The sequence below is a fragment of the Cryptomeria japonica genome, chromosome 1, assembly GCF_030272615.1.
Source record: "Cryptomeria japonica chromosome 1, Sugi_1.0, whole genome shotgun sequence".
NCBI lineage: Eukaryota > Viridiplantae > Streptophyta > Pinopsida > Cupressales > Cupressaceae > Cryptomeria > Cryptomeria japonica.
The window spans coordinates 432,339,601-432,361,242 of NC_081405.1; the positions used below are offsets into that span (position 1 = coordinate 432,339,601).

General features: G+C 36.9%; 1 protein-coding gene across 5 annotated transcripts; it reads right to left on the reverse strand.

Moving 5' to 3' along the window:
- Positions 1 to 881: 881 nt before the first annotated feature.
- LOC131064936 (arginyl-tRNA--protein transferase 2) lies at positions 882 to 20,400 on the reverse strand. Of its 5 annotated transcripts, none has more exons than XM_057999289.2 (7): positions 20,060 to 20,400; positions 19,713 to 19,751; positions 6,394 to 6,544; positions 5,046 to 6,254; positions 1,958 to 2,121; positions 1,812 to 1,864; positions 882 to 1,657 (listed from the first exon to the last, which is right to left on the reverse strand). In XM_057999289.2, the coding sequence occupies exons 1-7, from the start codon at positions 20,214 to 20,216 to the stop codon at positions 1,544 to 1,546; spliced, it is 1,887 nt and encodes a 628-aa protein (XP_057855272.1). In that variant the 5' UTR covers positions 20,217 to 20,400; the 3' UTR covers positions 882 to 1,543. The 5 variants fall into 5 exon arrangements, with proteins under 5 accessions (XP_057855272.1, XP_057855270.1, XP_057855265.1 ...); XM_057999287.2 differs by having other exon boundaries at positions 882 to 1,666; XM_057999282.2 differs by having other exon boundaries at positions 1,812 to 2,121.
- Positions 20,401 to 21,642: the final 1,242 nt, after the last annotated feature.

The following is a 21,642-nucleotide window of genomic DNA, read 5'->3' on the forward strand; positions in this document are numbered from 1 at the left end:
CTATTGTATAAACAAATGATATGTCCTCTATTAAATTGAAAGCATTGTAAGATGTGCTCGCAACATTATAGCATCTGGATAACAAGGAGGACTCAACTAACAAAGAGTTAGACTTTCTTCAAGCCATTAACAGAATTCTGTTAAATTGATTCAGTGAATGAATAGGTCCACTAATTCCAAACATCATGCTCAAGAATGTTGACATCTTGTATGACAATTTGTTAGACTCGGTTCATTAGTCCGCTAAATGCTAGCATGTCATATGTTCATTAACACCTTTAAATGTGATAAATGATATCAACTTAATTATAATGGGTAAGGAAAACACATGGTTTATATTAAGAACTGCCTCAAGTACCTTGTAAGAGTAAAAAAGACAATTTACAATCTCAACCCTACCACGATATCCAAATGATCTATCGACTTGTTGAACAAAGTAAAGCCAAACAATTAAAATTCAACTATGTCAATTGATAGATCAAGAAGAGGTTCCATGCCCACCAAAAGAAGATCCATGGTCACGCCAAGCAAATACTGAGATACTAGTCACATTATTGATTTCTTTTTGTTTTTAATGCTACTTCGGGTTTTAGTGAGTTTGTAGTCCACCTAATTAAAGATGGTACCACATCAACATTTTTTGGTATGGGTGTCTCACAATATTAAAAAAGATTAGTACATAACTTTTTGTTAAACCATGCTTTTTCATGTCATTTTGTCATGCCCAATACAATTAACACTCTATTGGAGCACCCTTAACTATTTGGTCTTCTCCCCTATTGTATTTTTTGTTGTTTGAACTTTTTATCAAACAAAGGTTTTAGAATTAGAGTAGAAAAAGATAGATGTAATTTATGGCATTTTCACAAAACTTCTAGATAAAGCTCATAACATTACAAATTTCGATAAATGTTATTGAAAGACAAACATTACAAAGCATCAATTGAGCTCCTTGTGATTTAGAAACATCTCCAGAGTCTCAGATATGGAAGACAAGTGTTTGGTCTGAGTACAAGTTTCTGCATAGCCAATGTGCTGAATGCTGCTCCTTTCACATATAAGACGGCCTCACCAGACAGCTCATAACGTTATTATTGACATCTTTGTCTACTAAACTATTGGACTATAACAAAATTATTCTCAATTGATCCACCTATTTCACAATTCCCATAAGGCACTCAAGATCAGTTTGACTTTACAAAAGTTGAATCCCCTGCTTATACTTTGATCTTTCACCATTGCACATAATACTGATTAGAATGGTACAATATCCGATAACATGTGATTGATGATAGAGCTCAGTACTAGAGATCATCAAAAAGTAAAAGACTGGCAAGTCTTAACACTACTAGTGAACCCTGAATGCACAATTTTTATATGCATATTGAACTGTTGTAAAGCACTTTCTGAAAATAGATCTTTGCCTTATTTTTCAGAAAATCTATCCTGCATTAGAGGCAGACGGATTGAATGTATGTCATACAATTACAACAAGAATTGCCTACAATTACATACAATTACCAGTAGACAATACTTTCTGTACTCAGGCTAGGCAGTATGCCATCCTTTTAGAGAGTTCTGTACCAACTACTTTGACATATTTCCTCAAATGTCCCACCAATGAATCAGGGGTTCCACGATCCATAAGACCAAAAGTCTGTAAATCCTTCACATTTAATTTTTTAAACAACAGAAGTAATCAGCCACAAGCGTCCAAGGCAAATCCACCTCTAATAAATAAGGGAAAAAGACCGTTTTTAACATCTCAGTAGTAAAATTTTGAATCCAGAAGTGAAGTGTGAAAAGGATACCTGAAATCGAAACTGCAAGCCCTTAATTTGAATCAGAACCCCGCTGATATCTTCTGCAGCCAAATCACCATCAGAATTTGCAATCCCATACTCAATGCCTATTGAATCATCACTGCTATCTGAATTCGGGATTTCGAGTAGCTCACCATCATACATTTCCAATCCATCTTCCATTTCATGATCATCTTGTCCAGATAAATCCTGTCCATCATGATCCTGGCTTAAAATGGATTCCGCATTGGGATAGTCAGAGAGACAAACATAGAGCTTCCCATCAAGCAATGGTTTTGCAATTTGGAAGGGAATCCACCTGCAATAGGTATGATAAAAGTTATCAAATGTCTAAATCTAACCATATCATAAGGCATGCACCCTCTTCACCAAGAGATTCAATGTAAAACACTTCTACATAACAAAGAATGGCAAAAAGGATTAACTAAAAATTCTCATAAATTTGGGGGTAAAGGGTAATGTTGAAGCTTACAGAATTTTGACAAGTAAATTTCATTCCCTTCCCTATTCAAGTTAAAATGAAACTTGGCATTGCTGGCCAAAAAAGTCAAAACACAATAAAAATTGACAGTCTCCACGGGTCTTGACAAATTAGAAGAGTCTGGTGAGTACTCTCTCAGCCTCATGAGAAATCTTTGAGATTCCATGGACCAGCCACAACTCAAACTTAGGACCTCCCATTTACTGCATTACATTGTTTTAGAAGTTAAGGGAAGCTTCAGATCCCTCATAACCACAAAGTGGCTTCACAGCTATCAGATCAATCTTGACGAACAGCCCTCTCAGTCATTTTAAATATTGTAAAAGGTTTTGAAGTACTCCCATTCTTGAGGAAGAATTGGCACCACTGTATCAAATTTGATCTGTGTTCTTTCACTTGTCAAAAGATTCAAGAGAGCTTCGAGGTCATTTAATCCATAGAGGGACTTATAAGCAGTTGGATTGGGATCTTATCGAACTGGAGACATTGTCTTGAAATTCAGCTTGTTGGGGCATTACATGGAATCAGATCACTGGAAGATGGTTTTGACAGATGGACAACCAAAGAAGCTAATTAAGGATTTTACAAATGCATAAACACTTGGGTTCACAAAAGCATTAAAAAAATGTAAGAAGTTTGATTAGATCATTAGCTAGCATTGCTTCAAGCTTAATCATGTTGGAGAACATATGGAAGCAGATCTGCAGAAGGTCCTAGACAAGTAGGCAGAGTAAAGCCCTTTGGAGGAGCTTTGCATATGGGTTTTTTGGGTATGAAAAGAAACAAATGGTTGATACAAATTGGCAGTTAAAGTAACATGTGGTTGTATGCCTCTGTTTGACAGTTTCAGAATGGAGGGATGAGGGGCACAGTGACAGGTTTTGGGTATGGACCAAAATTTGGGGGCAGTGAGGAGATGGTGGCACACATATAACATAGTACTTGAAAAAATAGTTATTAAAAAATGTATAAGAAATTGCAATTGAAATATATGATACAGTATTAAACAGCATCCATTTGCATGCTAACAAGGTACTTAGGCATAGTTACCAGGAGAACCATCTCCTACCCCTGGAGACCTGTTCTGGTACTGGAGACGCATCTCCGGTACCAGAGATGTCTCCAGAAAATTCTTGATGCATAAGGTGCTTTTAGCTGCCGTCTTTGAAGTCTCCTAACCAAAAATTAGCATCTCCTCCTAGAAAACTTAGGGCAAAATACAGTAAAAAGGCAAAAAAAAATAAAGCAAACAAATAAGATAATCTTGCAGCAAAGCAAAGTCGTAGGGAAATGACTAATAAGGAAACTGTTTCGCAGGAAGACAAAAATCCATGCAAAGTTATACTGATCGGATCTATTGACAGTGTAGACTTTTTGAGAGGACTGATTTCTTATCATTGTAATAGTTTAATGAGAAATTGCCTTTACTATTTAGCTGACAATATTGAGTGTGCTCAACATCTATATTACCTTACTTTCACTAAACAATTTAGACTAGCTATGGTATCAACAATATAAGAAGTTTTAATTTCAATTTTTGTTCAATTTTGAAGTTAATGTTAAACTTTACCACTGTTCTTGTTTTCAAAGTTCTTTGTCATGATATGTTTTGGAAATTATTAAATTATATTTAAAAAAAAATTGCTGTCTCCAAGTACCCCCATCCTAAGTCACTGCGTTCGAGTTCGAGTTCGAATTCACCAACATTAAAATTCGGATAAAATTAATCGTACCAGTACCGGTACCAGTCTTCGGGAGTCTCCAAGTACCCCTGTCTCCTGGTAACCTTGTACTTTGGTGCTCTTACAATAGTTGTGCACCAACTTAACTAAGGATCACTAAGATGGTGAAGACATTTTAGTTTAATGATAACCTGTTTATGACAAATATTAGTTTCAAAAGATACCATCAAAAGTCAACCATTTTAAATATTGACTTATCATTTATTGCTGTTGTTTGCATTTATAGTTGTTTGATATGTGCTGTTATGATTACTGTAAATTTGTCATACTTCTATATAGCTTCTAAAGCAGTAAAAAGTACTGAATGTATGATAAAAAGTATAAGGAGAGTTTATATAATTTCTCACGATGAAAGTTTTGTGTGTGAAGGAAGTGATAGTACACTGCAAGAGGTGCAGAGCCAACTACCATGTAAAATGTAATAGAGATAAAGAAATTTGCTCAAATGCAGAAGAAAATCACCCCAAAAATGATTTAGTTTTCTTCAGATTGTTCTTAAAACAAAATGGATGCAGTGGTTGTTCAGGCAGGGGGACTATTGTTTCCTGCAAGGGGGGCCATTGCAGGAAAGTCTCAGGGACATTCCTCCTTACAGGCAGTGGTGGTGGGGTGGTGGGGTTATGGGGGGATGTTTTGTCCCTGTCACAAGCTATACCCACCCCAGAAATGCTGGGATTGTTGGGGGACACGTCCCCATGGAAAAATGCAAACAAAGGCTTTACACAGAGCAAATTTAATTAGGGCAAATCTTGCTAAACATTTCATTAACCTTGATCATTGGTTGGTAAGCTTATCCAAGAGATTGAAACTACTCAAAGCTTTAATAATTTATATTATCTAAAGCAGCTTCGACAGAAGGGATGAAGTTGTGAACAGAACAGAACTAAAAGTAATAAAAAATAGAACTGAAGGCATAAACACTCTTAACTTAATTTGGAAAGAGGATAATAGCAAAAGGAGCTTAATTTAATTTGGACAAGTAAAAGTAACAGAAATTACTGATAGCGAACAGGACACAATAGTTCTGAGGGATTATATGCTGCTTTGTATCTCATTTTTGGACAAGAATGAATGTAGTAACCAAGATAATAATACTGTAGAGAAGGGCACTGCTTTTGTGCCTCCTGCACCCATTTTATTTCTTCTAGAGCTGAAATCTTCCCAAGTGATAAAAATGCAAAGTCTGGATCCCAAAACAGGTACTTGCTTGAAAGACATTTAGGTAATATATCAACCACACCAACAGCAACCAATTGCCCATCAATCAAGTATTGCTGGTGAAATGAACCCAAGCCACAAGTTGGAACAGTGTTGTCGTTGGTTGGTGGAACATAAACTAAAGGAGTGTCTACAAGAAATCTTTTGTAAGAACTTTCCTCAACATCCTGTGGTCTATCATTGTGCACCTTTATTTGATACTTCTTGTACAAGGCAAACTCTTGAGGATCAAATGATGATCTATTAAAACGGATCTCTAGTCTCTGTCTTTCATGCTTCTCAGAACTTTGATTGTCATCACAAAACACAGCTCTTTTCTCATCAACTTTGATTTTACTCGACAGAAGTACAGGACATGGTTTTACTGCAGATGTATTTCTAGAAAAACTTTGCCCCAAATCTTGCATTCCATCGGAAGAAAAAAAATTGAGATAACCATTACAGGCCTGTAGAAGGAAACCAGGAAGCCCTCCAAACGTTTCTAGCTTGAAAGCCAGTTTTTCAGCTACAACTATGGCAGAAACTTCTCTTGATCTCTCTTGCTGACCTTGGCCATGCTCCAAAACTTCAGATGCACTCTTCAACTTCTCTGGCAGCTTCATGTTATTCAGGATGGCTGCAATTTGAAATGAAATACTACTAGAGTATTTTAAGTCTTTAAAAGTTTCTTGCAATTTCTTCTTCCTCTGTACTGTCACTTTTTTCACAGCTGCCTTCGGGAAGTTAACATCAGCAGGAAGTTCCTCACTTTCTACACAAGCATTGACTACATCATCAATCTTCCTTGAAATATATATTGCCTCTTCATCTATTTCAGATGTCTTTGAATTTTGTGCATCTGATAATGCCTTAGGAGACACAGAAGTTCCCTGCATTTCTGCTTTTGCAAACATATTTATGGTTGAACTACATAATCTTCCAGGTGTAATAGCACTTTCTTTCTGCATGTCCCCTACAGTCCTTGGTCCATCATACGATCCATCCAAAAACCTGAAGGTTATAAATTCAAATTACATTCTTGGCAACAAACAAAACAAATTAAAGGATAGTCACTAATATTGAAGTGTTTGAAAAGGATTACAATTTTATCTTACAAAAGTGACAATTTTATACTACACATTGAAAATACCTTTGCATCCGCCGGTAGACACGTGTTTGCTCTTTAGAAGGAACAAATGAATCTACCTTGAGCCGAATTGTGTAAGGGGGACAGCATGTCCTTTCCATTTCAGGTTTGTAAAGAAACACACCAGATCTTCTCCAGCCACGATCCAGAAGATCTAGAAAAATGAGATGATAATAAAGGCCTTTTACTAAATAACAAGATAACAGGGTACAACTAAGTTCAATACAATTGGCTTCTCTTTCTCATATAATTGAATATAAGATATAAGGTACAACCAAGCAAAGAGATTCTAGGAGCAGATCCATTCTCTCCATTTAATTAAATTACAAATTTTACATTTCTTAAATTTTTTTTTTACCTATATCTGAAGAAATGATCACTCATGATGTAAAATACACAAGTGATCCTTTATGCTTTCATTTCACACAACCAGATAACACAATAAATTCCTTTGGTTTCTTTACATCATACATGGATCCAATTTGTAAGTCTACATCAAACTCAAGTATTAGAATAGCATATTGGAATATGGAGAGAATTCTTGATGTAAGATCATTCATTTCATTCACTCTTACTCTCACATTTTCAAACCAACACTTTGGTTGACACTGTAGAGCACATACATGATGCTGCAAACTATTGGGTTCGGGGCAAGAAGATTCTAAAGCTAGATACTTTTTTTCCTTATATTACAAATTTCATATTTACAATATCGCTTTTTTCTTGACCTATATCTCTGAGTGTTTAACACTTTTAAGCCTAGAAATATAAGCTTAGTGTGTGTGATTTAAGCCATTCTGGGCCAGCCTTAAACCACACACGCTAAGCAACATATTAAGCCTAGAGAATGTCAGTCAACTCTGAGTATTTAACATTTTTAAGCCTAGAAGTGTATTCTCAGTGTGACCACACACCTTAAGAAACATATTAAGCCTAGAAAATGTCAGTCAACTCTGAGTGTTTAACACTTTAAGACTAGAAATATAAGCTTAGTGTGTGTGATTTAAGCCGTTCCTTAAGATAGTTCTATAATAGGCATGAAACCTTTAATTAGTTTTTTATTCCATGCATATCTAAATCAACAACTTTTGTACAAAAAAATAACATAATGAATTTCAATACTAATAGTCTAAAACAAATCTCCGTTCATCTTGAATCACATGATTTACTTAATCTTTTATGTGTACTTTGTATATAATAACAAATTACCATACAATCAATTAGGTTTCTTTGTCTTTTAAGTTGCTTTCATGTGAAGGGCAGAAAAACATTTTAAAATAAATTACTGATATTTTGCTGAATTTGTTGGCCCAATATGTCCTGAGTCTAAAATTGACCTGTCATATACACGTCAAGTCAAAGCCTCATTACTGTGGTTGCATGTCAAGCAGATTGAAACAAAAAGCAATATGTAATCTTATATGACAAGCATCTACTTTATGCTGTTTCATTTCCCAGCACCCTTTCTGTCTGATATACACTCTGATTTGCACTAAGGATGCCTTACCTCTATTAAAACAGGAAATATGGCAATCCCTTGTCAATAAGTATCATATTCTAATTTGTGTAATAAAACGTCAACCCTCTGTAAGTGCACTAAAATTTTATGCTTCGCAAAATCCAAGATATTGATTTGCCATTTACTCAGAGAAGAAATATAGTTAGAAAAAACGAAAAGTAAATGTTAAAATCAAATAATCCATAGAAGAAAAGGCTCCAATGATCTATTTTCATTCCTTAAGCTCAAATAGCATTAGAATCAACCAAATGTAAATAAGATTATAAAAAAGAGTTATAAAGTTTTCCAAGGTTAAAATTTGTGGCCTTTTGCATTTCCATAGGAAGATTTAAGGCCTTAATGATTTTATGGGCTTTTCAGGAATCCAACATGCTGCATCATATTTGCTGCCAGGACAGTAATTAGTCAGGACTAAGAATAAAGCACTCAAAATGTTATTCATCAAAAAAGCTGCAGATGCAGAACACTTGATATGTCAGTAATTCATTACGTGATGCCTACCGTTCAATCTACATTTCATGTGCTCATCTCCATGTATAATGTAACTGCTTTTAGTTTGAAATAAATAAGATGGCTGACTGTAGGTTTGACCCCAAATAGGCTTTGGTTCAACAGTGAAACTTATGTACTATCAGAATATTAAATAGGTTCATTCTGCACACAACTCGTGTAAAAACAGTAGAACGCTTCTGAGAGAACATGGTGAGCATGACAATGAGAAGTTCTACTATCTATGATATATATCACAGTAAACATGCCAAAAGTTCTTTCATACTGAAATCAATGCTAAAAAGAAATGAAATGGAAGATATAATAGAGATAAGTAGGTTACAGACCCATTAAGTTATCCTTTCCAGAAAATTGCAGGAACGGAATCTCTAATCATCATACATGAGAACAAAGGTGCATTTCATGTCGAAGGAAAAATTCAAAAAATAAAAAATGTGTAGAACAGTACTGTTGTGACCTTTTCACGCATCGCCCCATTGCAAATGGGGACCCCCTCTTTTTGCCAGTAGTCTTAGGTATCTCAGGCAGTCTAGCAACAATCAGGTCTCCCAAAAGGCTATTTTAGAGCTCACATAACTTTACTGCTTAAGTGTTAGATAGGGGTCATGATCCTCATGACAGGTGATTCGCATTGCTACCCGTAAGCACAGTCATGAGCTAAGTTTTATGAATGATGAACAACTCTCAAGTGAGTAGAGTACTCCAAGGACTAGATGAGGAAGTAAGAATCGATCAGACCTAAGTGGATGAAGAATGGATTTCAAGAAAAAGACAAGTGTAGATGAAAATAAAAATTCCATGAGGTGGAGAAATCCACGACCTTAGTGCTCAAATCCCATGACCTCAAGGAATCCACAACTTGGAAGTTTTGAGGGCTAGTTTTATCCAGGAGCTGCACTATCAATTTTCCCCATCAAGCTAGGTGAGAGCTGAAATGAATGAATCTATCCATGACTTCACAATCAAATGCAAGGATCTACCCATCACTACTCGAAATCCAAGACTTGAAGGGAGGAGCACGATTTGTCCTTGAGTGCTCAAAATCCTTGACCTCAAGGAATCCTCGACTTTATTGAATTGGTGTGATGATCAATCTTTCAAAGGTTGGGTGAAATACATAAGATTGGTGACTTAATCCTTGGAATGGGTTCAATAAAGAGAAGATCACCTTCAATCAGCCTTGCAACGACTTTTTCGCTTTGAAAAATCAATGAGTTGGAGAGGAAGTGATCTTGAGGTAGATAAATGATTTGTCCACGAGTGCTCAAATTCCTTGACCCCAACGAATCCACAACTTGGGGGGCTTGAAGGCTATGTGAGATGAGAATTGCCTTAATTGAATTTATCCTTGATCTTCAAAATTTACAAACAAGGTGCTTTTAATGATTAAAATAAGTGAGAGCTGATGTGATCAACCTTATTCATGACTTGAAGGAGGTGAATGAATTTTTCCTTGAGGTCAAGGAATCCACGACTATAGGGTGGAAGATTAACATTTTCCCTTGAAGTCAAGGAATCCACAACCTTAGGGTGGAGGATCAACATCTTTCCTTGAGTGCAAGAAACCCACGACCTTGTGAGATAAGTGAAATTTCATATGCTTGAGGGAATGAACACCTAAGTGAAGCTAAATCATAAAAGAAAGGTGAGAAATGATTGAAGAATAAAATGCAAAAAAATTTCCTTGCCTTGAGGAAATCCACAACTTTCATAAGCTACTTGAGGCGTGTGCTAGAGAGGGAAAGGTTGTGTTGGTTCAAAATTCCAAGCAAGGTCGGCCTTATTCATAGGAAAAGTCGCCACTTTCAAAACAAGAATGAAATGAACAAAGTCGGCTTTCATTGGAAAGTAAAATGTTTTATTTTCAAATTTAAATTTGAAGAAAAGGAAATGAGAAGTCGGCTTTCTTGAGAAACGAAGTGTCAAGGGTCATGACCTAAAGCACCTATATATGATTAATGAGCATTTCATTTGCTCATCAATCCAATTCGATTATAATCAAGACCAGATTTGAGGAGCGAATAGCATTCAGCATCAAGACAAATCCCAAGCAGAGCTGAAGCGAGTTTTTTCATCAGCATTCCATTTGTTTGAAGGCAAATCCCGTGTCATTTCAGCGAATTTGATCAGCCACTAAGGGGAAATTCAGCAAATTCCCAGCAAGCATATAACATAAGGCGAATTCCATCAGACAAAGGCATATTCAAGCATCAATAGGAGAGAATTTCTGAGCAGTGGCAGACCTGGAAACATCATTCATTAGGCTGGAACTCTGCCTACAGCCCTGAGCGACATTATTTCAAGCCTTCACAGTGCGATTTGGGATATAATTAGCAATCAAAGCTCAGAAAGATCTAATTTGATGCGATCTGTGGAGCTATTTCATTGATTTCAAGACCTGATTTAGGTCAACTTCTATAAGTGTAGGTTTGGATCAGACATATGAAGGGTTTCAGACATTAAAATTGCAATAGGACAAGTCATTTCTAGGTCTTCAATTATCAAATTCTGTTTCTATTATCGTTGAAATTGCATTATCAAGTAAAATCTGAGTCTGATAAGGGGTTAGGGTATGAATTTGAAGCTGAAATCAGAGTAATTTATCGGATTTGATGTTAACTATCAGATTTCCAGAATCAAATTACTCTCTTGGCTATTAAGTTTTCATGTTTCTTTTTTACCTTAGTATCCTTTCAATATCGTAATTTAAGGCATTGAACTTGTAGGAAATAGATGGCAGCCCCAAAAATCAGAGGAGTATCTAGGCAGACACAAATCAAGAAGGATTCAAAAGGCATGCTTCTTGAATCAAAGATCGTCTCACATTGGGCGAATGTTGGAGATATCAATCTTGGCAAATTTAATATGAAGAAATTCTGAGGACCTCTCTATAGGAGTAATCCTTCCGGTGTGTCAAGGAAGATGATCAAGAATGGCATAGTGCAAGCAGCTGGCTTCACTCTGGCTATTCAATGCAATGAGCTAATAGTTGAGTGTGCAAGACATTACAACGCTGAGTCAAGGCAAATAGTGGCTCCCGATGGCAAGGTGTTGGCATATCTATCAGAGACAGCCATCCGTGAATCATTTGATATACCTGATCACAACAAGATGGCCTACAAAAACAAAGGAGGAGCACAAATGATATATGATGAAGACCCCGAGAAATGCTTGGAAATCATCAACAAGATTTGTATATCCAAGCCTATACCACATCACCCCAAGATGCCTAAGAGACTCCAACACTCGGACTTTAAAGAAGAATATGGAGATTTGATCACATTGCTAAATCGAATCATGGGGTGTCCTCCATCATCATACTTTTAGACTTGGATGTTCTACTACATGGAAGCAGTGACAACTAATGATGAGATGGTCGATTGGGCAAGAATCCTAAGTAACAATATTGATCAACAATTGCAAAGACATGAGCGTTCCAAGCAATTCTGCATGAGCTCAACATAGGAGAAATAAGAGTATGCAAATGTTATCCACAGCTATACTTCCACAACACAGCGCACTTTAGCAGAGTCAATGATGCCTTTCCCATGCATATAGTAAGGAGCTTGCAAGGAGGTATTCATCAAAGGTTGTCTCAACCAGCAAAGAATCTAGTGAAGAAGTATGGAGCTTGGTTCATCCAATACCCCAAGTTCACATACATAAGAGTTCAAGGGTGTTCATTTCCACCATACAAGCTTCCAAGGTACTTGACTAATGAGATGGTGTTATTGGAGCTCTTGAGGCAATTGATTTCATATGAAAAAATCCAAAAGAATAGACACAAGGCTGGAATATCTTTTCCAATCACTATTGGACGATCAGTGGAGATGTGCACATCAATACAAGCTGCTGAAAAATCAGACGAGCTGAAGTTTTATCCTCTTGTTGTCTATCTACCACGAACAAACTTTGATCCATATGATAACATAAGGAGGATCAACGGAGGCAGGCACAAACATAAACCACATCTTGAAGACTACTGAATGAATGCTAAGGATGACTTTGAAGTTAGGAGAAAGATGTTTTCCCAACTACCCATTGATATCATAAGGACTTGGAAGCTGTTTCCCATTCCAGATCAAGCGCAAGATGATGAAAGGCACCTCCAATGTGCCTTTGAACAAAAAAAGAAAAAGAAGTACAAGTTAATTGGAATGAAATGGAAACCACCAAATTGGAAGAAGTGATGAAACCTGTCCACACATACACACAAAGGTAGGCCGACATACAAGTTAAGAAGCTGAAAGGACAAAATGCACAATTGACATATGATATGAAGGGAAATTTGGATTCCCAATCATCCGATGAAGAGACAATGAGTACGAGCTTTGCGGAAGGTGTAGTCCAAACATCTCATCCTAAAGGGTCTAAAAGGAAAGAGTCACAAGGTAGGATCAAGGCAAAAGAACCAAAAGACTTGCAGATCATCCTTCCACTAGAACTTCATCTCTTCAAGAGAGTACTATGAACCGGGCATCTATAATAGAAAGTCAATCGTTAAGACAAAGTGAGGGCCAAAGCGTGAATAAATCCTTGGAGTCCACCATATAGAATAATAGAAGCAGAAGAGCAGCCCAAGAAATAAGGTTGCTACCAAAAGTTAATCCAATTGTGCAAGGGCAAATTGAAGATGATACAACTATAATGAATGAAAATAATAACATCATGGATGAAGATGTGAACGGACAAAGGAAGTCTCCTCCCCAAGAATATCAAAGACCCAAAGAATTAAAAGAGAGAGAAGAGCAATCAACTATCCCTGCATGGCTGCAAGATAGAATGACTAAAGAGGTAATAGTAGTGGAAGAGGATACAACAGATGCCTTAAAGAGTTTCTTGGAGAGAATCGGCAAAACAGCTGAGAAAAAGAAAGCTACTAAATTCTCTAATATCACAAGGGATGGTACAGGGACTCGCACCTTGCAAAAAGCTACTCCAAGGGTGGATAAAGCAGATGATGAGATCACTCCTGATGAATGAGACGTTAAAACAATTGATTTAGGGCCTACTACATCCAAACAAGAGATTGAAGAGTTGAATGATTTTGTAAAGGCAATCCAAGATAGACTAAAGATTGTACAAGAGGACAAGAGGCGGTTAGAAAAGGAATTAGATGTCCTAAGGGGTTATGGTCAACTCCTCACAAAGCCAGTGCGACAAGCCGATGCTTCATTCATCCCTCTAGTAGTGCTTCCATCATAATCAATCCAAGATTTGGACGAAATGAGTACAACATCCCAGGTTGTGAGGAGATGGATAGATAATGCCTTTGCTAAGGCAAACAAATTTGTTGGCCAATTGGTGCACATCTTTGAGAGAGACACTTCTACCCAAGACAAGATCCAAGTTCTACTCACCTCCTATGAGGAATTCAGCAATGTCAAGGAGTTAACCATTCCATGCTTACAGGTACTGATGGAAATCCCTAAACAAACCTTAGTGGATGGTGGAGTGATGGAAGTTCACCAAGCATGCAAATTTTATAGATGGTATTGCATTCTTAAGATGAGGAATGATATGTTTGAGGAAATCAATAGAGATTGTGAACTAGTTGAGGAAATAATCAAGAATATACATGATAGAGTCCTCATCACAACTGAAGTGATACTTGGAGAGGGAGTGAAAGAGGATGAAGATGTGACTAATAAGTTGATGGAAAGAATGAGATGAGTCTTCTTTAGGCCTACAAAAGCAACTTCGAGGGAGCATCTAGATGATATTCAGTCACTCATGACAATTGTGAGCAACGTTCAAGACTTAGGACCTAATTGGGAGAAAGTATTTGCTTCATCCTTGACCAACTTAGCATTCATGGAGAACAAATTGGAGATTATGCCAAGTGTACCAATGGAAGAGCTTGACATCATTATGGCCAGATTCATCGAATTTGCTGGTAGAGAAAAGGATAAGGGAAAAAAACTTCTAGATGATAGTTAGTTATGATCCTAGGTGGCATCGAATTTCCTTATTAGTGGATCCATCCTCGTAGTTTGTGCCAAGAAAGTTGTTCCTTTCTCATTGGCTGATATTTTAAAAAGTTGCCAATTGGCAATTAGGTATTTGGTTGTAACAAGCCCTATTTAGGCTTTTGGTGGCTTAATCTTGGCCATTGATTTTAGATCAATCTTGGCCCTTCATTTATATTTGGAGCTGAATATAAGCTAGCTCATTTCATTTGTACCTCATAAGAGACTTTGGAGAATTGTGGCTATAGTGCTGCCAAATTGATATAAAACATTGAAAATTGGTGATTTTATATGCTATCTTGGAGTATTTGCATGATTTTCAATCTTCTTGAGTCAATTTAGATTTGCTTAAGCTACTTTAGTTGAATGGAAGTTATTGTGGATAATTCATTGTGAAACTCATATGTTCATACCATTTACAATTTGTTGATTATAAGTTGTAGTGCATGGTCAGCCTGAACCTTTAAAATAAGCTTAACTTAGATCGCTTCTCACTCATTGATATGCATACCTATGGTGTTAATGATTGTTAGTAGTAATTTGGATATCAATTGCTTTCCTTAGAAGATCGCACCAGCTTTGCCTAGTTCATTGCATGGTGAAACAAAGCATGGTCGAATTTCACTAAATCATTCATCATCTCTTACATTTTGGGATTAGATTAGGATTTCTCAAACCTTATTCCTTTTTCACTTTTTTTTCATAAGTCATTAGTAGTAGTAAGTAAAGAACATCATTGACAATCATTCGAAAGTAGAATCAGACTCATAGGTCATTTTCCTAGTTTTGAAGTGATCATCTCCTAGAACAATTACGTAAGTCCCCTTGTGATTCCAGCAAAATCACATCAACCATTGAGTCTATCCACGTATAAAGTCAAGACCTGACTATAGGAACCTTGGAGTCATCTCATTTGATCACGAGGCTTAGCTTTTGAGAGGTCTTTGTTCAGGAGAGGATAGAGTACTCAATACTTCATTCTGTGTTGTAAGGTGTCACAAAACACACATCAACAAGTATGTCACAAGTTTAGTATTTTCTGGCCAAAGCAATGATTAATCCTCTGTTACCAATTCATTCCCTGCCACGCCCATACCCAGGTCCAATTCATACCTGGTCCAGATTCAAGGCAGATTTGCCAGGCAATTTCCTTAGGGTAGGTGCAGATGACTGTGGATTCGTGGATTTGTCCCAGACAAGCCCAAGTGAATCAGTCAGGAATCCATGCAGAAAAGTGATTTTGTTTTTCAAAACTATCATTTTTAAACTAAAATGGGAGACCTAACCATAAAAGTGGCATCTAGAGACTTTGAAACACAGAAACAAACTCATTTACCTCATTATGAATGCAAAAGACAAGCCATTCATTCTTGCTTGTTATTGCACAAATAGAATTGAAGATTGTTCATTTAAGGTAGGGGCTGCAACAAGCCAGCTAGAAATGCATGCTCTATTTTACTTTGTTGGCAAACCAAACATTCCCTAACATGTCTCAACACATCACCTTTGAGACCCTTCCATTAAGAATGCTTCTTCACTTTCTTTAATGTCTTGTAGTACCCTTGTATAACCAACAAGTGGTGTGCCATGACATGTCCTCAAAATTCTCTCCTTCACATTTGATTCCAATACAAGATACACCATATTATTGCATATGATGATTTCTTCAACCACTCTATACATGCCATCTTGCAACTTCCTATCCAGAATGTCAATAGCAAATGTGTTCTTGACATATTCAGCAATTATAGAAACCTTCCAATCAAATAAATCAGTCATAGAGCAGAAATAGGGTTTCCTATAGAGCATCATCAGCCACCACAAAATTGTATCCCTTGACATACTCAATGTCAAAAACATAGGCTTGCAACTTACCCATTTTTACTGTCTATCATTCAAATCCTTCTAATTCAGGAAGAATTTCAAACTGTTATGATTTGTTTTCACCACAAACTTCCCACAAACCAAGTATTTCCTAAATGTGGACAATGCATGCATGAAGGTTAATATCTCCTTGTCATAAATAGAGAAGCTCTTCTCCATCTCCTTGAGCTTCCTACTCTCAAATGCTATGAGGTGTCTATTCTACATCAAAACTGTTTCAATCCCCTCTTCCAAAACTAGACATGAACTCATTACCTCCCTAAGCTTGTCAAAATCTCTTTGCACTGAAGGCCTCCAGAAAAAGGCACCTTTCTTCATCAAATCCGTCATCACAAACCTCCAATAGAAGCTGTAAAGTCCCACAAATCCCTTAAATGTGACAAATTCTTTGGTCTAGATCAATCCCGAATTGCCTTGATCTTTTCCTCATCCACACTAACCCTTTGGGCACTAATCTTAAATCCCAAATATAATATTCCAATCAAACAAAACTCACATTTGAACGTCTTTTTTTTTTGTTATCATCAAGGTATCCCCGCGGCCCCAGCCCAGCGCCCCCACCTTACTCTGGTTCAGGCGGGGGGCGAGCTGGGGGCGAGACTAATCCCTGCGGCCACGGTGCAATCAGCACTGCCCCCAGGTGTCCGTGGCAGTACATTTGGATGTCTTAGCGATAGACTGAATGTTGCTCAAATATTGGCAAGCATCTCATCTACATGCCTCAATTCATCCTCCCATGTTTTAAAGAAAACTAGCACAAATTTCCTCAATTAAAAAATAAATACCCGATTCATGCATGACTAAAAGGTGGCAGGTGCATTGGTCAACCAAAATGGCACAACCAAGGACTCATAATGCTCATAGTGACACTTGAACGCTATTTTGTGCACATCCTCATTTCTAACCCTTAGTTGATGATACTTAAGCTATAAGTCAATCTTGGAGAAGTACGCTAAACCATGAAACTCATCTATCAACTCATTGATCCTGGGTATGGGATAGGAATTCTTGATTGTCTTTTTGTTGAGGGCTCTATAAGCAATGCACATCCTCATGTTCACATCTTTTTTCTTAGCCAACACAACAAAGGAAGCAAATGGGCTAGCACTTTAACATATGTGTCCCATATCCAACAACTCCTTAATTGCCTTCTCAATCTCCTCCTTGTCTCTCCTAGGGTGTCAATTAGCAATAATGACAAGTTTTACTCCTTCCTCAAGCTCAATCACATGCTAAAAGCCCCTATTCGATGGTAAACAAGGAGGAATTTCACCAAACACCTTGCTATGTTTATCCAAGGACTCCTCTAACACGAAAAGAGTGATATCTAGGTGCTCTTGAAAGTGTGCCACCTAAATGCTCTCCTCCTTGGCCCTCCGGCTCAATCTCCTCCACCACAATCTCAAGCTCATAATCTTCTACCTCAAAGTTCTCATCAGAAAATACCTCTATGTAATGTATTTCTCCTTCTCCCAAACACTTGTGGCCAAGCTGCCGTGGCTCTCTATTAGTGAAACACAATTTTTTTCTTCAAAGTTCATTTCTTTATTCCTCAACTTTATTTGGTTTTGGAGATAGAGCCTTGATTTGAGGGAAACTCTTATCAAAAGGATTTTTGTGCTAATTTAGTGGGGCATTTTTGGAGTAACACATGCTTCGGGTCACTGAATCCTCCAAGTTTAGGGCTCCCCTAATGGCCTCCTACAAGGAGTTCAAATCTAATGCCCTTACCAAACCCTTGAGTGGTTCAATTAGGCCCTCTACAAAAATCCCTATGAATCTTCTCTCTATCACATTTGGAACCATCACTGATAGATAGCCTCTAAAATTCCACCACATAGTGCTCAAATGTGCCCTCTTGCCTCAGTTGTGCTAGTTCTTTGAAGTGAATCTCTAAATCCTTCCTATCAAATCTCTTCATCAATCTTTGGTTGAATTCTTCTAAGGCAGTGATTGAGTCATGTCCTTGGGTCACCATGTCATGATACCACCACTAATGGGCTACACTTTCTAGATGCAAGGTGGTGAACTTGATGGCTTCTTCTTTGCACATGGGTTTCAAGGAGATGTATCCAATTTCTGCAACCATGCTCTTGTTGAACCCCCCGATTCATCAAAAATAGGTATTGTAATCTTCACCAAATGTTGTATGTCTCTGTGAGGATGATCTTCATACCTCCTCCTCTGCCCATTTCTTGTCTTCCTCTAATATTACTCCACAAAAGACATGTCACGTCAGATGGCAGGATTCAGGTCATTATATTCAGCATGATGTCTTGCCATTCCATCTTCTTCTATAGGTTTTTCTTCCACAAGTTCTGCCTCCTCTTCTCAGAATCTTGGCTTTGAAAGTCCTTGAGCTGGGTTGACTGAAGCCTTGTCATTTTCGAAGTCAATTACTTCTGCACTATTCTAATTAGACCTACCAGCACTCAATTGCTAATTCAATTCTCTTAATTCAATTCTCTTAGGAGTTGGACCATCTCAGCAATGGAATTCATCATGGAAGTCTAAAATTCCTTGTTTTCCCTAATGAATTCTTGTGTGTTCTCTCCTCTGTCCCCCATGGTTGCACCCTCAAATACTTTCTAGATTTGATAAATTTCACTCCTAGAAGATCTTTGCATGGACACTTCTCCCATAAAATATCAGTAATCCATCTCTAGATATGTCTCTGAAAAATGTTTCCAAAAAAATCCATTAAACAGTAGGATCAAAGGTAGCCTCATGGATTTCACATGTTTAAATAATCAAGAGATGTTTTGGAATGGTTTGTTTTGATTGCTGAGAGCTTTCTCACAAGGATTTAATTCAAGGTTAAACAAAAAAAAATATCTTTGACATATTTTTTTGTTGTTTAATGGTGTTGTAGAATAGCTTCAACTTTACTCTTTTAATGTTCCATAAATGTTATTATAATCGAATTTTCCTCTCTTCAAACCCAATAAAAGAAATTTATCGTAGTAATGCGGGTATAAAATCTCATGCATGTCACATGTTCAGAACTTGGTGCCTAACATTGATATGGAATTGCATTGCATTTTAGGTGCATATCAGTCGGATTTTAGACGGGTTTCCAGCTAAATGTTCCCCTCTCCAAACATGTTTAATTCATGTTACACAGAATATCGCTGTGAGAAACTAGCAAAACAAAACAAAATTGAGCTTAAATAGTTAAAAGTTAAAACTAATCTTACAATAGAATTAATATTGGAGACATAAGAGCGCAATTATAGTTGGAAAAGACTAAAGTACCAATGAGGTCTTGCTCATCTCGGGCTTATGTAATCCATAGCTAAAACTTCAGAGAATAGCATTACAAGACTAGCAAATGGCATCCAACATAAAAATGAGTACGAAGGACTATCTTGATAACTGAATGAGAATTAAAATCTGTGAGCATGTCATACAATTAACCAGCTTAGGAAAGTGAGACAAACCTTGATAATCATCCACACTAATACTGTCCGCCAGTAATCCTGCCCCATGTTCATCAACGTACAAAAACCTGTTAGATTTTCTAATCAGATTGATGGAGACCAAAACAAGCTAGATATATGCAATAAATCATTGGAATTCATCACTGCAAATTATCAAGTTTACCTAAATTTGTTTCATTTCAACTTGAAAAGCTAAAGACATATTGCATTTGAAGTGCGATTTAAATGAATATATGAATAGAGTGGTAAGTAAGAAATTCTAGAAACATACTATGAACCCTACCAGATACAAATAGAGAATTTTTTAACAAAATATAAACCCTACAAAGGGAAAGTAACGAACTTACCGTGGGCAATACTGTTGCGTGCATTGGATTTGCAGTAACCGCAGGTTGTTCTATGAACGCCACAGTCTTCGACTATGCTCTGCCCCCTCTTATTATTATTGCTGCCATTTCCACTGCTGCTGCCCAAATCTGCTCGCCTCGACATTTTTCTAGACATTAGACTTATATTTGATGGAAAATCTGAGAAATTGAATTGTTTTCTTCGATTTGTGAATAACGCCCTGAGTTATACTTGGTCAATTATACAAAACCTTTCCCAAACGAGGAATTCTACTCAGGAAAGCCGACTATGGTTTTGTTTTCCTCCTCCCCAAAACCATGTCCTGAATTTTTTTTTTTCTTTTTTTACTTTTTTAATTTTTTTTCACTTACTTGTTTTCCACGTATTCCTGCCGTAATACACGTCAGAATGTTTGCACTACATGCCAGCTGTCAAAAATTTTACATATTGTGGATGTAAGCAAGATAATGATCTATCCAATCACTTTAACATTTTATCTCTAAACAATATTCAAATGGACTAACATATAAGTTACTATAATTTTATATCAACATGATTTATTTCTCTCTTTCTTATGGGAAATGTTAGACATGCATGGATAATAAAAATCTATATGGTGGAGAGCTACAAAATTTCTTTGAAAAAATTGTACATGATGATATTACATGGGACTTTTCTTATTATTTTTTAATAAGAATTATTTTAATTTTTTTCATTGATTCTATTTTAAATATTCATGGATTTATTTCTTGAAGTATAAAATTAAAAAATTTAAAGATTTTTCTTGATTCAAATTTCTTGTTGGAAAATATGGAAAGTACATCAAATGTTGGAGAAAAAATGGAGGAGATTATATTATCTCTCACTTCATAAACTTAGGGTTTTGACCATTTAGCCGTGAAGAGAAGGTTGATTTAAATTCAAGCTCCACGTGAAGAAGACCAAAATCATCGTTAGTATGCCAGATTCACCATGCAATGCACGAAACTTAACATGAATGTAGAAGATGTAACTAGGACCTAGTCACTGGATATTGATTCGCTTTCTTATCATCGTTGAGCGTTAAATGTAGGAAATAGACATAAGCATCAAGGCACAAAGAGCCAGGATGACCTGAATGTCCTGTCCTCTTTGATATAACAGTCAAACATAAGCACCAAGGCAAAAGGAGGCCAAGATGACCCGAATGATTCTTGCATGCAAACGCAACAAACACTTAAAATAGACAAGGAAATAGTTACGACCTCACTAAAGTGTGCATATAAACGAAGTCGAGGTATGTGAGGCCATTTCACCTCAATGCAAAGGCTCTTATCAAAGACATCGAGTTTATAGGACGTTTTTAGATCATCAGAATCACGTCCACAAGCAGAAAACAAAGAAAGGTATTATGCCCCCAGTCCTTGTACCTCTTAGTAAAGATAGACTTCCTTGAGTTACTCAGAGGGAATAATGAGCGAAAGCCAATATAAAAGATAGCATACAAAGAAAATGTTAGCATAGCTCAAGCGGTTTTTAGTTGTTGTTTTCAGTTGTTCTTGTTTTGCATATTTGATAGGGTGGCAGTTATCAAAACTCTGTA

What these genes read in the sequence shown, in the direction of transcription:
- LOC131064936 (XM_057999277.2), bottom strand. Translation starts at nt 20,216, where the DNA reads ATGTCTAGAAAAATGTCGAGGCGAGCAGATTTGGGCAGCAGCAGTGGA. An exon ending in GTCTACCGGCGGATGCAAAG is followed by an intron (nt 6,255 to 6,393) that starts GTATTTTCAATG and finishes TATAACCTTCAG; the next exon opens with GTTTTTGGATGGATCGTATG. An exon ending in GCTTGCAGTTTCGATTTCAG is followed by an intron (nt 1,667 to 1,811) that starts GTATCCTTTTCA and finishes TTAAATGTGAAG; the next exon opens with GATTTACAGACTTTTGGTCT.